The sequence below is a fragment of the Calypte anna genome, chromosome 23, assembly GCF_003957555.1.
Source record: "Calypte anna isolate BGI_N300 chromosome 23, bCalAnn1_v1.p, whole genome shotgun sequence".
NCBI classification, from domain to species: domain Eukaryota; kingdom Metazoa; phylum Chordata; class Aves; order Apodiformes; family Trochilidae; genus Calypte; species Calypte anna.
This window is the reverse complement of record NC_044268.1, coordinates 5946273-5962637: the sequence shown is the minus strand read 5'-3', so window position 1 is coordinate 5962637 and position 16365 is coordinate 5946273. Positions and strand designations below refer to the sequence as shown.

Sequence of the window (16365 nt, the reverse complement as noted above, 5' to 3'; positions counted from 1 at the left end):
GCAGGAGCTGTGCAATAAGATCCAGCATGTTAGACCCTGGGACAATGTACCTGAAAGAATGAGCTCTGAGAGAAGAGGTGACTTTCTCCTGGAGCCTTCTAGGAGAGCAGGAACAGCTTCCAGCACAGAGCAGGTGAGTGCCAGTGGAACTGGGTGCTTGTGCAGTTAGACCAAGTTCTTCAGAACAGTGGCACTGGGGAGGGAGGACCACAGCAGAGGGTTGGACTGAAGACATGGCTTGGGACAAGGCAAAGCTCTGAGGCTGTGTGGTGGTCATTACTGGGCTCAGATGCTCTTTAAGAGATTATTTTCAAATTGAGTCTAATCATGACTAGCAATAGGACAAGAGGTAATGGGTTCAAGTTGCACCAGTGGAGGTTCCTCCACTGCCCAAACCAGTGGAGGAAAAATTTATTCACCTGAAGAGTGGTGAAGCATTGCAAGAGCTTGCAGAGGTGGTGGAGTCACTGTCCCTGGGGACATCCAGAAAATGGGCAGATATGGCCCTTTGGGAGATGATTTAGTGGCTAAGGTGGTGTGGAACTGATGTGGAACTCACTTTCCAACCATGATGATTTGTGATTCTGTGATTCTAATACACTCAGGTAATTTGCAGGTTCTTTGATCTCAAAACTCACACTAGCAGTGGGAGATAGAGGTAAAAAGCTTCTGCGCCCACTTCTGCTCAACACCAGGAACAGTTCATCATTCATACAAGCTCTGTGGTGTCACTGGGACCTACCTGCTTGGTGTAGGGATAGGGATGGTAGTGCAAGATGGAGAGCATGAAGTAAAATAGGTGTGAGTTCAGGATAGACAACTACGTGGTTTGGGTCACAGTCTCCTAAAGGAGCCTTCCCTGAAGGTCCCATAGCCAGTGAAGCAGAGAGAGGCACCATCCATACCAGCAGCCTGTTATGCCCAGTGGTCCTGCCTGCTCCACCAGAGCAATAGCTCCCCAGCAGCATTCCTGGTTGCTTTGGTGTTGTCTTTTGCTTCTGATTAATTTCCCAGATCTGATACCTTACTCAGAGGAGCTTTAAAGGATCCCAGATCTTCTCTGTCCACCCTTCATACATAGCTGTCTGTCTTGTCATACTTTCTGGCAAACATCTGGGAAAGGTTTCAGTTGCATTTGTAGAATGGTAGAGGAGCAGGAATTCTTAAATGCCAGATGTGCTGCAAGTACAGCTTTGGTCATTTTGACTCGTCTTGCTAAGGTACAGGTTGCTTGCTCTCATCTTCCACAGACACCCAGATGGGGAGCTGCCTGGTGTGTGCTGGCCTTGGAGGACCTGGGCAGTAACACTGGATTAACTCCTGTTGGGCTGCCATGGGTCATTTCCTGCCCAAGGTTCTCTACCTACTTCTAGATACATCAGAGGCCTTCCCTTGCTTGAGCCTGGAGGAAATGGAAGCAGCATTTCTCCTGGTGAGTGAGCCATGGTGTGTTTATTTATGTCCATAACAGGGCAAGTCCTTTCTGAAAGGAGACACAACCAATTTCCTCCAGTGTCTTAGTAAAAGTACTGAGTTTATAACTTGAAGAGCTACCAGGGGCTTGTTCTCTATCAGTCTTATCACTATAGGCTTATCCAGTTACCTGGATAACAGTTTCAGTGCTTGGCTAAAATGAGGAAAAGGCTGGTAATGGGCTGCAGTGGTTCCAATACCTGCTTCCCAAAAACCATCAGGAATTTTCTTCCTAACCTTCACACCTCCTGCAAAAGGGAAATGACAGTGCACCCAGAAAGGGAAACTCAAAGCATGGGCTGTTTTTATCCACATGGCTGAGTTCCACCAATGCAGATGGTTTTTTTCTTAAGTGAAGAAAAGCCTCTGAAGCCACACTCCCAAGACTACCAAGTTACAATTTTATTAGAAACATTCAAAAGCTCTATTAACAATGTCCTATCATAGTACAAATATAGATTTTAACACAAACTAAACCAATTAAAAATCTATTCATGATTACTGTACATTAGTGGAATATCAGTCTTGGTTACCCACTTTCTGAATGAAATGGAATGAAAGCTGAGTTAGAAGAAACAGTTCTAGAAACAAAAGAAAATCTGCCAAGGACAAGGTTAGAAAGATGTTCTTCCTTCTAACACAGGCACCCTCTAAGGAGACAAACTGAAGGCTCTGAATCTTTGAGTTCAGTTTCTCCATGGCTTTTTATGCTTTCAGTCACATGGTCACAGCATATAAATCAAGCCCATTTAACAGCATCCTACATGTTCTGCTTCTCCTTAATTCCAAGGAGGCACTCAGAGTATCTGGGCCTTTCATTGGCTTTTCACCTTCCACGTTGCAAAGCTCAGCAAGATAATTTGATATTCTGACAAGCATCTGCTTAGAACTAAATCCATCTGGAAGTAACTTCACTCAGCATCTGTTGACTTATAGTGATCATCATCCACAGTGGAGTAGATGTGTCCCTCGCTGCTCAGGAACTCAACAGCTTGCCTTTTGAAGAAAAATACAAACGAAGCAAACAAATACAAACCCTTTTCTCAGGGATTTTCCTCTTACAGACCCAAGCCCCACTGTTCCCTCTGGCCTCTGCCCAAGGAAGCTCTCAGTGCTGCTTCACCAGATGGTAAATTCAGAAAGTTTCACCAAAGCCACAGCACTGTGATCCCCCAGGAACTCTTGTACTCTGCTCCCCAGAGGAGAGGCCACCACCCTCAGTACTTCCCAGGTTAGGGCAGAACCTACAATTCTGCTTCAAAGGGGACATAACACAGAAGGATAAGGGGCATAAATGACAGTCTTTAGGATTCACTGGTTTACAAAGTCTCAGGGAGAAGAAGACATAAGAGACAGAAAAGAGAACAAAGCCTGTTCTCAAGTTCTGATCAGAGCACAGAGTGCAAGGCTGTCCTTGAACGGGAGAAAATACTGCTGAGGTGCTGCAGTACTCCTAGGTACCTACTATACTTCTCAACTGCTGAACAGCTTGTTTTGAAAACAGGGAGAAAGCATTTCAACAACCCTTCAGCTGGCAATGGCTCTGTCTGAACTGTTGAAGATTTCAAAAGGTCTGACTCCCAGCTGCATCCTACTGGGAACATCTGAAATCACTAGCACCATTTCACCTGGGCTTGCCCACAACGTTCCTCTCATCTAACAGACTCCAGAATATCCTTAGTTTCTACACACTTACTTGATTGTTGGCATGCTCATATTGTGGAGCTGAAGTTTCAACTCTTGAAGACTCATACCTTCAGGGACAGGGCAATTCTTAATCAAATTCAGCACCTGGAAAAGCAAGAACCACCACTGCACACAGCTGAGCTTCTCCATCATCAGTGGACAGCAAGGCTGAGGAAGCCTTCAAAGAGTACCTCGGGTTGCATTTCTGTGTGCCACACCAAGTCACAGCTCTGCTCCTGGAGAAGCTGCTTGCACCTACCTGACTCTGATGTGCTGTGAGTCCATTCACTGGTAAGCTGCCACCTCCTCCATAGCCCCCCATGTCACCAATCCCAGCAGAGGAAAAGGACTGAGGAACTCTTGATGCTGACTGCAATTACAAGAGCAAAACTGCTCTGTTACAAAGGCTGCCACAAGCCCACAGCATTAAGGACGTGGTATTATTTCAGAGAAACAGATCAAAAAATAGATTCCCAAAGCAAACAACAGGAAGTGGACTGCAACACAAACTCTCTCCAAGGATGCCAGGACTCCAACAGCTTTATGCCACCCAGCCCCACAACCTGTACACCATTTCTGCAACAAACTAAGAAGTCTGACTCTTGGGGACATAACCAGTAACCCAGCACAGACAAGATGGAATCAGGATCTCCAGGTACCTACCATAAGATTTTTTCTTAGGATCATATGTGCGTTGACAATCTCTAGTATGTGTGTGGTGAACTCATTCATGTTTTCCAGAGGCATGATCCTAAATGCCACCAAGCTTTTCTTATTCTTTCAGAGGAAAAAAAAAAATTACTATCAGGGTAACAGGAACATACTCAACAGCCAACCCCAGCATTGTCTCCAAGACACTGGAAGGACAGTGGCAGGGAAAGAGCTTGTCTGTAGTTAACTAATCCAAAACTTTCTGACTTACATTTTCACATCTGATTTTGCAAGACAATCTATTGGTAATTAATTACACTTTGCTTTAGCATACACGCAATTACTTGAATGTTAATATATTTAGTTACATTTATTTAAGAGGCAACCACATCACATAATGTGCTACAAGTGTCCCCATTAGCCTGAACCTGTTCTTAGCTCTACACTGCAAACACCCAGGACCCTGGTGGTGCCAGCACTGTGTTCTGCTGAACACTGCCCTGAGGCAGAGGGGCACTCAGGAACAATTCCAGCATTATTAGATTCATCCCTAGCAAAAACAGCCAAGGATTTGTCCAGAGGGAAGGATGAGCAAAACCACAGTTAAGTGCCCATTCCAAAGGGAGCCTCCCAACATTGTGCCAGACCATGAGCCCTTCACATCCCTGCCCCAGCACCTGACTGGGCCTGATGGGGGTACTGGGGTCTGACCTGGAAGGACCGGAGGTGCCCGGCGACTTTCACGTACGTCCCTGGAGGTACCACAACGTTCTCACCCCCTGCCTGGCAAGAGGGAGAGAAAGGGAGGAAGATTCTGCTGATTCACATCTGCATTTCTCCAATAATGACAATAAATTATTTTGGAAAGGGTGCTTATCTCCAGCACACACAAATGGCACGGATTCCATGTACAGTAAGAGCAGGTGGGTAAACACAACTGAAAAGTATGTAGAAAAATATATTTGCTTGTTTGAACCAACTGTACAGCTGAGAGCTGTCAAAGCCAGCTGTCTGCTCTGCTGTCTCTTCCGAGAGATTCCCACAGAGCAGTAAGAGAAAGGAAGCATCAAGCAGTAAAAGAAGTAGTTAGAAAAACACAAGGCTTTAAAGGCTGTTATACCAGCAGTGGAAATGATCAGCACCTGGGGGAAGAAGACAATCCTCATCAGAACACCTCAACCACTGAGCCACACAGAAAAATCTGCTCACTCTGTATTTCTACCCAAGGGTACTGAGCACCCACCTGTCAGTGCAGCTATGAAGTAACAGCTGAACTTCAGCAGCTAAACTCTAAAAAATAATTCTAAGGAAATTCAGTCTAAGATCACCTGTGAATTACAGAACAGGCAAAGAGCCACATACAGCACCAGTGATCTCTGCTACAGCAGCATCACCCTTGGCTTTTGGATACTATTCCTAAAACACTTTCAGAACAGCCACATCATTTGGTAAGTTCTCTCTCTTCACTGCTCACAGGATTTAGAAAGCACACTCGTAAGGAATCCGGTGCTTACATCAGTATCAACCCACTGCCTGACATCCATCGGGGCTGCAGTCATGTCGTCCACTTTGTAGAGAATGTTTGTCGGTGCTTTCTCAGCGTGCCGAATGATCCCCATGATGGTGACCTGCGTTGGAAGCGGGAAGAGCTTATCACCCGCGGGTCCGGGGCCCGTTCCACCGGCAGCTCTCCCGCCCCCGGCACCCACCTGGGAGATCTCCACGTCGCGGATCCTGAAGGTCTCGTCCACCTGCTCGGCTGCCAGCAGCTGTGACACGGTGCAGGGAACGATGTTCTGAGAGCGCATTCTCTGCAACGCACGGAGAGAGGATCAGCACCCGCCCCGCTCCCGCCGCCCCGGCCCGGCCATGGCCCCGCTCCCGCGTACCTGCTTCCTCTCCGCCTGGGTGCCGGCGGGGGAGCCGAAGCCTCCCGGGGCCTGGGTGTAGCCGCCCGAGGGCCGCGAGGAGCCCGTGGTTCCGTACCCGCCATCGAAGGCACCTGAGCGGGGAGAGGAAGAGGCCGTCAGACGGTGCCTGGGACGCGGCCTCCGTCCTTGCCGCCATCACCAGGGCCTCCCGACCCCGACTGCCCCCTGGGCCGAGCCGCCCCGTGCCCCGCACCCGTGCCGACCCCCCCGTACCGACCCCCCCGTACCGAATCCCCCGCCCTGCCCCGCTCCCGTCCCGCTCCACATGGCCGCTGCCGAACCGACCGCGCCACCGACACCGCGCGCACCGCCTCCGCTCGCGCCGTCGGCTCCTGCCCAATCGGTGGGCGCCGCTCCGCCGCCCCGCAGCCAATCACCGCTCTCCGTCTTCCGGCTCCTTCTAATGGGCAGAGGCCGCAGGGAGGTAAACGGCGCCATCTTGAGTGCGGGTGCTGCCCGTGAGGGCGGGGCCGGGGGCGGGGCGAGGGCGGGGCGAGGGGTGGGCGTGGCACCGGGCGTGGCACCGCTTAACGCGGTCCGGCAGAGTAAGCCTTGACCTGGCCCGACAAGGCAGAGCACGGCACGGCACGGCACGGCACGGCACGGCACGGCACGGCAACCCCTGTCAGAGATGCATCCCGTGGCGCTCCTCCTGCTCTGCCCGCTGGCTGTGGCTCTGTCAGGTAAGGGCAGGCGGGGCGGGCAGGAGCCCCAGGCCGTGCCCGGTGCCAGCTCCGCGTCCCTCGCCCCTCGCCCCGCTCAGCCCTGTCCTCTCCCGCGGGTGCAGGGCGCTTCTGGCACGTCACCGACCTCCACTGGGACCCCGACTACGAGGCGGCGGCGGTCACCGGGCAGCCGTGTCCCTCGGGCGGCTCCCGGTCCGGGCCCCCCGCCGGCCCCTGGGGCAGTTACCTCTGCGACGCGCCCTGGCGCCTCCTCGCCTCAGCCACCCGCGCCATGAGGAGCCGCCTGCCCCGGCCGGACTTCATTCTCTGGACCGGGTGAGGAGGGGCCGGGGGCACACCGGGACGGGATCTGCTGCCAGGTCGGGCTCTGAACCCGCACCCTGACAGGGCGCTGCTCAGCTTGGCTTCTGCTGCAGTCCTGGGAGCGGAGGGACGGTGTCTGCCTCTTGAGAGGGGAGGAACAGCAAATAACTGCAGGAGTTGGCAGGGGGGGTCTGGGGGTCGTGTTACCCAGTCCTGCCAGCTCTGAGGGCTGCGGGGTCTGAGGGGAGAAGGGGCAACCAGAGACCAAGGCATAAGGAGGTTGTGAGGGACCCAAGGCTCTTTATGTGGCAACTGTTCTGTAAAGGTGAGATATAGATTCACCTTATGCAAAATGGAGACTGGGGGAGAGTATGACTGTGACAGAGCCTTGGCACCAGCAAGAGGTTCCCAGCAAACCCCAGAAGTGAGAAATGGTAAGGAAAGGATCACAATTCACCCCTCCTACTTATCTTTTTATTAGTGGCTGGCCCTGTCTGACTTCACACATATTCTTGAATATCTGAAATGCTGGGAGGAATGGGATGTGCTCTTTCTGTTGGTGCACCAAGTCCTGCCTGATAGAGACAGTGGGAGGAGAGGATTACAGAGCAGATTTATAGCACTACTTCAGAATGTAAAGAGGCACCTGGAAGACTTGTTTCCAAAAGGGTCTGGGTTTTTTTAGAAGTATAAAGGATACCCCCGAATGGAGCATGTTTTCTTCTAGTCTGGTCTCTAGAGGTGGCTCTTGCAGAGAGTAAAACTTCATTTTGTAGTGCTATGTCCTCTTGTAACATCTTCTAACAGTGCAAGATCAACTTGTAATCTGCTGTAACCTCCAGTCCTAGTTTGCAGTGCTGTTGCCTGACCCACGTTTTCATTTTCTCTCTCTGCAGATAATTGTCCTTCCTGCTTAGCAGTAGGTACTGGTCTTATGGCTTTATGTTGTTTTTTCTTTTCCTGTCATATTGTTTCCCCTGGTTCTTTGACATAATTCTGAATTTTGATCTTCATCTTAGATGGGCTTATTGACAATCCAGCATCACCTACAAATGCCATCAGCATGCTAGTGAAAACATGGAATGTGTGTCTGCTGCACTTCTGGAGGCAGATCACTGATCTTCAGTGATCACTGCCTTACTGCAAGCATTTCTTTTGTTTCATTTTAACAAGTTCTTATCTTGCTGTTCAAACAGCTGTGCAAACAGCTTTGCTTCACTATTGCTGATCAGATGCTGATCTGAGATGGCAGAATGCTGTTCTTTCCAATGTTTCCAGTCAGCTTTAGTGTCTCCTGAGGCAGAATAAGCCTCCACTTGATATGCTTGTGTGTATGTTTTTCAATGTAGAATAAACTGGATCCCATTTTCATTAGAGCAACTCCTTGAAGTTTCTTCAGTGCCTTGGCCAGTCAACACAGCACTGGTTCCTGCCCCCAAAAGCTTGAACTTTATTTTCTAGGACACACAAGGAGAAGCAAGCAAGTTTCTCTACTTTGCTTGCTGCTTTAAGCATATGCCCTGTTAGTCACAGTGACTGTGCTGCTTTTATTTTTCTAGAGATGATACTCCTCATGTCCCCAATGAGAAGCTTGGAGAAGAAAAGGTTTTGCTCATAATAGAAAATCTGACTTCTCTGATAAAAGAGGCATTTCCAGGTAGGATTTGAGAGGATAAGAATGAGAGAGAAGCATGGAGTTTCATGGGGAAAGCTTACCAGGATGGAGAAATAGCAGAATGGGGAAAGGGAAAGGCAGAGAGGAGCAGAAGTCACCAGGACTTGTTTGTCCTCTTTCTGGTTGTTGTGTGGCATGAGGTGTGTCTGAACTGAGGTGTCTGATGCTCACTCATTGCTTGTGGTGAACTCAGAAGAAAGGGAAATAAACATTTCTGTAATTAGTCATTAAGACAGAAAAGGCTGCAGGATTTCTTCTCACTTAACCCATGTCAGGAGTGGTGGCAGAGGCATCCCTGATGTGGGAGCTCAGGGATTCAGCTGTGAAGCTGTGGCTCTGGGGTGGCCTGTCCCCTGGAGCACCCTGCTGTCTTTGCTGTGCCCCTGCTCACTGCACCCACGGGGCTCTGGTGTGGGGGATTCTGTTTTTGTCAAACCATGGTGGTTGTTCCAAGGCTGTGAGTGCCTCTGGGTGCTTAGGAACTCTGAAGCAAGCCTGTATTCCACTGTGCCTTCTGTTCTTTGTCTCCAGATACTAAAGTCTATGCAGCAATGGGCAATCATGACTTCCACCCCAAGAATCAGTTCCCAGGGAAGGAGCACAGGATCTACAACCAAACAGCTGAACTCTGGCGGCCCTGGCTGGATGAGGCTTCCATTCCTCTGTTCAGAGCAGGTGTGGCACCACTGCTCATGTTGGCAGCACTCTGGGGATATGGGAGTGATTGGGAGAATACCACAAATAATTTTACCTGCCTCTGTGCTCAGAGCAACTGTGTTTGTAGAGTGTGCACAGAAAGGGTCCTGTGTAATACTGATTTCTGGCACTGAGTTCTCCTGCATCTCTTTATGGTTTATACTCTCCTGCTTTCCTTGTGTTACTGGAAAGTGTCCTTGCAGACACTGCAGAGTGGTGAGCTTCAGTGAAAAAGAGCTTGTAAGAAAGCTTCTGGTGTAGGCCAGCACTGTGGCTTTCTAGGGCTGCTCGGTGCTACCCAGCTCCTGGTGCTCTGCACTCCCTGTGCAGGATCTCCCCTCACCTGGAGTGGCATAAGCAGAACATTGGGGAAAAGTGACTGTGGTGCTGCTGGCACCTCATCCAGACAGTGACTCTGGTGTGCCTGTCACCAAGGAGAGCTGAGAGACATGAAAACAAAAGGTCTGGGCTCACAACAACCAGACCTCCAGCTCTTTCCTACTGTTTGCATTTTTCAGGAGCTTTCTACAGTGAGAAGCTGCCCAGCACAAGTACAAGGGGGCGAGTGGTTGTCCTCAACACCAATTTGTACTATGACCAGAATGATGAGACAGCTGGTGAGGAAGATCCTGGAGGGCAGTTCCAGTGGCTGGAAGAAACACTGAGCAATGCCTCTAGAGCAGATGAAATGGTATTAAATGAAAGGAATAAACAAACTTTGTAGAAGGCTTCTCCCAGCCTGGAAGCTCTTCTTCTTCCTGCAGTTTTCTGCTGGAGTTCCTGCAAGTCACAGCAAGCCAGTGCTCTGTGGGGAGCATGGGCTTGGCATTCCTGCAGCTCTTCCCTTTTTTAGGTCTACATTGTGGGTCACATCCCTCCTGGCTTCTTTGAGAAGAAACGAGGCAAGGCCTGGTTCCGGAGGGACTTCAATGAACAATACCTGAAAATTGTGCAGAAGCACCACAGAGTGATTGCTGCCCAGTTCTTTGGGCACCATCACACAGACAGCTTTCGAATGTTTTACAGTGACACAGGTACTGGTTGTGGCTACCCAAGAAGCACTTGCATGGTAGTTCTGCCAACCTCCAGAAAAACACTGTCAGTAAGAGCTTCAGTGGCTGTTACCTGAATGCAGCTGAGAAACCAGAAAAGGCTTGTGAAGTGCTTTGATCAACAGGGATTCTGATCTCTGCTCCAGCCCTCCTTCCTGTTTACCCTCAAATTTTGTTGTTACCTCTCAATGCCTTGCAGCTTCTTGCCTGCTCTCTGCTCATGGGTTTTGAACATCAGCTAAGACATAAGGGAGGGGGTACAGATCTTTGCATCAGTGTTACAGGTAGTGTTCTGGGTCTCCTTTGCTGAGTGTGGTCCTCTTGCACTCTGACAGCAATGGAAAGTCTGTCCTCAGCAGCACCAGTCCCATGTTTGGTCCCTGGTGCTGATCTTCATGTCTGTGCTGTTGTAACTAGGGCTGGTGACAAAGCTGCTCTTAGCAGTGTGATCAGTTCCTGTGACACAGACAGGTTGTAATACAAGCCAGGGTCTCCCATTCATGGGTTGTTTTGCTTTTCTGTTAAAGGTTCTCCAGTCAGTGTCATGTTCTTGGCCCCTGGAGTGACTCCCTGGAAAACAACATTACCTGGAGTGAACAATGGAGCCAACAACCCTGGGATTCGGGTGTTCCACTATGATCCAGACACCCTTCAGGTGTTGGTAGGGGATCTTCATGTGCTGTGTACTGCATTTCTAGAAGAGTATTTTAATTCCTCCATGTGGCTTTACAGGCAGGACTACAAGAGCCAAGTGGCTGTGTAGGAGAGGACCTCTACCAAGATATTTTGGCCTCCTGGTTAGCACAAAGATTTAGTGAGGGCATCTGTGGGTAATGGCAAAGCAAGTGGAGTCAGCTGGCCCAGGCTGCCTGCTGAGCTGAGTTCCCCAGGGCAGTGCAGGACTTTTCCTTTCACCTCCCTTAGTACCCAGGTAACATGGATTGCAGGGCTTCTCTGGGGACTGACAGGCTTGTCAAACCCCACTACAAAACCTCTTAACTTTCTAGATAATTATTTGGGTCCCCCACTCCTTGCTAAATTGATTTATTTCTAATGAACCTGAATTTAAATTAATTGTAGGAAACCATCTGGTTTCATCTGTTGCTTCTTTGGGGTTTTGTGCCTTTCTTTGCAATAGATAAGGCAGCTCTGTGGTTGCTCTGTTTACATGTTTATAGCTTGAGGAATGAATGCTGAAATACACTGTGGAAGGCTGGGGAACTAGTGAAGAGGAGAAGAAGGGCAAGAGACTGAGAACAGAAGTTGTGAGAAAATTTATTCTTTAATTTCTTCACAGTTGAGAAAATAACTTCAGTAGGTACCACGAACTCTTGCTTCTGCCAGTGGACAGTATTGAGAGTAAAACTAATTGTTCTTGATGCCTGCCAGGTTAAAAATTCTTGATGTATGGAGATGAAAATAAGCAGAGAAAATCCATCCCTCCTTCATGAAAGTGGATGCTCTTGTGGTTAGTTCTGGAGGCTGTCACCAGAGGTGTCTGTCCCCACGTTCACTCACGTCTCAGTGGGAAGCACCTCTTGGGAGGCAGCTCAGCCTCCTGGGCAGGGAGCTGTGCTGCCTGCAGTCCGTGTGGGTGCTGCACACCAGTGCCTGGGAGAAGGGCACAGTTGCATCCTTGCCAAACATCTTGCTCAGGACTGTGATCCTTTCCTGATTTGTCCTTGTCCTGTTTTTCTCTCCTGTCAGGATATGGTGACTTACTACTTGAACCTAACTCATGCCAACATGATGGCCTCAACAGAGGAGGAAGAGTTCCCAGTGTGGGAGGAAGAGTACAGGCTGACAGAAGCCTTCCAAGTCCCCAGTGGCTCTGCTGGCTCCATGCAGACAGTGCTGGAGAGGATATCAAAGGATCCACACTACCTGCAGCAGTACTATGAGTTTAACTCTGTCAGATATGACCTCAGCCCCTGCCAGGGGGCCTGTCGCCTTGATCACCTCTGTGCCATTAGGGAAGTTGATTTTACAAAATACAGAGAATGTGTAAACCCCAGCAGCACTGCCTCTGCCATCACCAGCGTTAGGCTTTTGTTTTTCTGTTTGCTCTTTGGACTTTTCAGTCCCCAACAAGTGCTGTAATGACTGAGAGCAAGAGAGAGAGCACAAGTTCATGACTCGCATCAGTTCTGAATGTTTTTGGCACTGAGAACTTACTTGGAAACCAAGACCAATTCAGTGGCTTTTACTAAAAATTGGTGACATTGATTTGAAATGTAGAAAAGTTTGATGTATGGGGAGAGGGCAGTGATTGCTGCAGAGGTGTTTTTCTTTCCAGACTGACTTGTATCACCCTGCCACTGTCACAGCTGGGTTCCTCATGTTGGCACACACTTCTCTTCTGGAAAGGCCACACAACCAGGTCTTGGTGGACTTGCACAGCACCAGCCTTGTCTTTGGCTTACAAGCAGACACAGGTGGGCTTAGTTCTTTGAAAACATGAACTTCAACAATTTTGGGCCATGGCTTGCATGTGTCAGTGCCCAAGAGGAGGCTCCAGGGTAAGGAGCTTGACTGTTTTTAAAAAAGTTTTATTTTTTTTTTCCCCAAATTGCTGAGCATAAAGAGCTGTTATTCCCTTCTGTGCTCTGTTAACTCGCATCCGCTGTTTCTTCCTTCCCCCGGGCCTTTCCCGCAGCCCCCTCACGATTGCTTTACCCCTTGCCGCTCTGCGGGGAGGGGCTGGGACTGACCTCAGAGTCAGGGCGGGTGCTGCCCGGGAACGGGGCGGTCCCTGTGCCGGAGCGGGCGGTACCGGCCCCTCTCATGTCTCCCCGGGCCGGCCCGCCGCGGTTCGGTCCGCTGCAGCTGGTGCTGGCGGCGGCGGGAGCGGGTGCGGCGGCCCTGGACGTGTTCGCCGACGGGTGGGTGGCTGCGGGGTACGCGCGGGGCGGGCATCCCGCCTGGGCCGTGCTGGTGCTGGCGCTGCTGGCCGCTGCCTCGGTCGCTACCCAGGCCTGCAGCTGGATCTGGCTCCGCTCCGACCCGCCCGCCCTGCGCCCCGAGGTGCCCCCATGGCTGCTCGCCGCCCTCCACTTCCTCCAGCTCGGCTTCCTTTTCAGGTACGGGTCCCTTCGCTGCGGCCCCCCCAGGAATCTCATGCGGCTCCCCGGCCTCTCCCCCTGCCCTTCCGGACCCTCTCCCCGTCCTGCTGAGCGGGGACGGCGCTTGACCCCCGGTATCCGGGGAACCCCGTGGGCATCCTGGCGGCTCTGCACCCCCCACCCCCGGTGTCGGATGTCCGAGGGGTTCCCGGGCAGAGCTGTGGGAGGTCCCGGTCGCTGGAGTTGCAGCTGGAGTTTTCCAGGCGGGGCAGGGGCGATGGTGACCGCCCCAGAACCTCGCCTGGGCCCGGGCTCTCCGGGCCGTTCCGTGAAGCGGCTGCGGCCTCCGCTCCCCCCAGAGGAAGTAACGCGGCTGCGGCTGCCCACGGCCCGGCTCCGTTTCACGACTGAGCTTCTCGCCGGGGTTGGGTGTCCTGTGGCTGCTGTGGTGTTTGGCGTGGGAAGGGTCAGGGCGGGGCGTGACCAAGAATCGGGGCATTTTCAGGTGTGGGGTGCGGGGTGCGCTGCATCGGCACCCAGCAGCCCCTCACCACCTGTGCGGTCCCTGCGCAGGTGCCTTCACGCTTTGAAGATGGGCTGGGAGGTGTGCTGGGCAAAGAGAGAGGAGGAGCAGGAGCGGAGCCGCATGGCCTTTCTCTCCCACGACATCAGCATGCTCCGCCTCTTCGAGACCTTCCTGGAGAACACCCCACAGCTCACGCTGCTGCTCTATGTCATCCTGCAGACAAACAAGGCAGACACCTCCCAAGGTGAGGGGTCTAGGGCCAGGGGAGTGGGCTGCAGGCCTGACCTCTGAGGTCAGAGCTGGCTTGGGTAGGTCAGACCTGATGGGCTGTCTGGGGGCAGTGGGACACTGTTGTCTCTCCTTGATTGAGGTTTTCCAATGTCATAACTCCTTCCCTTGATGTGACATGCAGGAGGGAGAACTTGCTTTCCCCAGGGGACTGTGCTGGGCTTGGGGTGGAAGGGTTGAAGCGTGAAGACCTCTCTGGTCACTCCCCTACGTGCCCCAGGAGAGTCTGAGGGTCAGAAGAGAAATCAGGATCCTGCTGGGGAGCAGACGTGTTCTGCTGTGGATGTGCTCTGTGTGGAGCTCAGGTCACCAAGGATGTGTTTTGGTGCTGGTCCCAGTGGGGGTATTAAAGTGTTACTGTAGTGAATCTGGGATCCCAACCGTGTTCTGGTTGAGTGGAACCAGCACTCATCTCCAGTTAGTGTGGGATGGGGGATTCTCTGGCCAGGAAGTGAGCTCTGCAGAGCTGCTTGGTCCTGGTGCTTCTTCCCCATCTGCTGGGCAGGGCTGGGCACCAGCATCCTCTTCGGGAGGCTGAGGAAGAGGAGCAGGTGCTGAGGCTTTGCCCCTCTGCAGCAACTGCTTTGTCACCTGGGGGAATGTCAGGCAGGGGAAGGTTTGAGCTGGACTGGGCCCCCTCCCTCTGTCCTCAGCATCTCCACTGCTTGTTTGCAGGACTGGGGATCTGCACTGCATTCCTCTGTGTGAGTTGGTCTCTTCTGGATTACCACCAGTCCCTGCGCTCCTTCTTGCAGGACAAATATGAGCTGAGTTGGGGCTCTTCTGTTGTCTACTTCCTATGGAACCTTTTCCTCGTCTGCCCCCGCATCCTCGCCGTCGCCCTCTTTGCCCTGCTCTGGCCCTATGGTGTGGCTGTCCACTTCCCACTCGTCTGGCTGGCCATGTTCCTCTGGGTCAGCCTGCAGGGCACGGATTTCATGGAGTCACCTGGCCCTGAGCAGCTCTACCGGGCCATGGTGGCTGTGATCCTCTACTTCAGCTGGTTCAACGTGGCAGAGGGGAGAACACTGTCCCGCAGCATCATCTATCACAGCTTCATCCTGGTGGACAGCACGCTGCTGGTCCTGGCCTGGCTCTGGGGCTGTGCTCCCTCTGATGAACACTCCTACCTTGTCCCCGTGGTCTCTGCTGCATTGCCCTGCTACCTCCTGGGACTGGTGCTGAGAGTCACCTACTACCAGTGGCTGCACCCGAATGTGTGGGCACAGCAAGAGGGTGGCTGTGACGAGGTGGATGCTGAGGGAAGGACTGAGGGGCCGGGGCTCCTGAACAGGCGGATGCAGGGAATGGCCCAGATCCACTTCCCCACCGCCCGACCCCGGGGGCTGCACTCTCTGAACGGGGCTGCTGCTGCTGCTGCTGAGTCTGCTGTCTGAGGCAGCTCCTCCACAGTGACTTGGCACTGTGATAGGTAGATTGGTTTTGTTTGTTATCCTGTTCTGCTCCTTCAGGCTGTTGTTTTGGGCAGTGGGAGGGAGACCTGGCAGAGCTGAGGGGAGAGGTGCAAGTGTTGAGTCTCATGGGCCACCCCACAGCTCCCACTGCTGTGCCCTCAGGAAGAGCCATGGTGTTCAGGCCAAGGAGGGAGGGTCCAGCACATTGTGGCTGCACTGTTTTGTCAGCTTTTCTAGTTATTTATTACTATATTTTTCAAAACAAACACCCAAAAAAAGAACAACTCTCAAAGGTTTGTTCTCTTGATACCTTTTCTGTGCCTCCTGCTGCTTAGGGAGGTTGGTGCTGGGGCTGGAGATACTGCTCCCTCATTGCTCCCTCATTGGCCTATCTGGTCTTGGTAGTTCCAGCCAGGCTTTTCCTCCTCCTGTTTTGCTGTTACGGTCAAAGATCACCCATTATCACCATGAGCAGGGAGGGAGGGGGAAGGAGGCCAGGACTGCCCTGTGCTGGGGGGAGCAGCTGCCTGGTGTGGTGAGTTGCCTGCACCCTGAGAGGGTGTTGTGTGACACTGTAGGGTGTGGGTGTAGGGGTTGCTGTGCCCTTGCCTTGAGGTAGTGCTTCCCTCCCCCCACCCCCCCATTCAGAAATGGGGAAGCACATTGCAGTGTGAATTCTCCATGGACAGAAACATTGGTTCTGTGCTTTTTTACACTTGTCAGGACCCTTTCTGCCTTTCCCATCCTGCTCCAGGCTGAGGAGGGAGCAGAGCTGGTGTCATGCTTGAAGCTTGGCTCAGGGCCTGGGGAGGTCAGGTCACCCCTTTGCTGCTGGCCCTGACTGTCACTTTTCTCCTTCAAGCAGCAAATGCTTTTTGTGGGGTGGGACTGACAGGGTTCAGTAGTGCTGTGGGATCCCTG

General features: G+C 52.1%; 3 protein-coding genes across 7 annotated transcripts; 2 read left to right on the top strand and 1 right to left on the bottom strand.

Moving 5' to 3' along the window:
- Positions 1–1853: 1853 nt before the first annotated feature.
- Positions 1854–6044, bottom strand: RPA2 (replication protein A2). The gene is made up of 9 exons (XM_030464377.1): positions 5969–6044; positions 5700–5812; positions 5520–5621; positions 5325–5438; positions 4522–4593; positions 3823–3936; positions 3419–3529; positions 3170–3264; positions 1854–2469 (listed from the first exon to the last, which is right to left on the bottom strand). The coding sequence occupies exons 1-9, from the start codon at positions 6006–6008 to the stop codon at positions 2385–2387; spliced, it is 846 nt and encodes a 281-aa protein (XP_030320237.1). The 5' UTR covers positions 6009–6044; the 3' UTR covers positions 1854–2384.
- A 228-nt stretch (positions 6045–6272) lies between these two features.
- Positions 6273–12664, top strand: SMPDL3B (sphingomyelin phosphodiesterase acid like 3B). Of its 4 annotated transcripts, none has more exons than XM_030464431.1 (8): positions 6273–6424; positions 6529–6742; positions 8290–8387; positions 8937–9080; positions 9620–9792; positions 9955–10135; positions 10681–10814; positions 11861–12664. In XM_030464431.1, exons 1-8 carry the CDS (start codon positions 6373–6375, stop codon positions 12251–12253), a joined length of 1389 nt encoding a protein of 462 aa, XP_030320291.1. In that variant the 5' UTR covers positions 6273–6372; the 3' UTR covers positions 12254–12664. The 4 variants fall into 4 exon arrangements, with proteins under 4 accessions (XP_030320291.1, XP_030320289.1, XP_030320290.1 ...); XM_030464429.1 differs by having other exon boundaries at positions 6505–6742; XM_030464430.1 differs by having other exon boundaries at positions 6275–6424; positions 6523–6742.
- A 273-nt stretch (positions 12665–12937) lies between these two features.
- XKR8 (XK related 8) lies at positions 12938–15728 on the top strand. 2 transcript variants are annotated; one of them, XM_030464424.1, is made up of 4 exons: positions 12948–13025; positions 13194–13233; positions 13789–13985; positions 14705–15728. In XM_030464424.1, the coding sequence occupies exons 3-4, from the start codon at positions 13808–13810 to the stop codon at positions 15424–15426; spliced, it is 900 nt and encodes a 299-aa protein (XP_030320284.1). In that variant the 5' UTR covers positions 12948–13025; positions 13194–13233; positions 13789–13807; the 3' UTR covers positions 15427–15728. The 2 variants fall into 2 exon arrangements, with proteins under 2 accessions (XP_030320283.1, XP_030320284.1); XM_030464423.1 differs by having other exon boundaries at positions 12938–13233.
- The last annotated feature ends 637 nt before the right edge of the window (positions 15729–16365 follow it).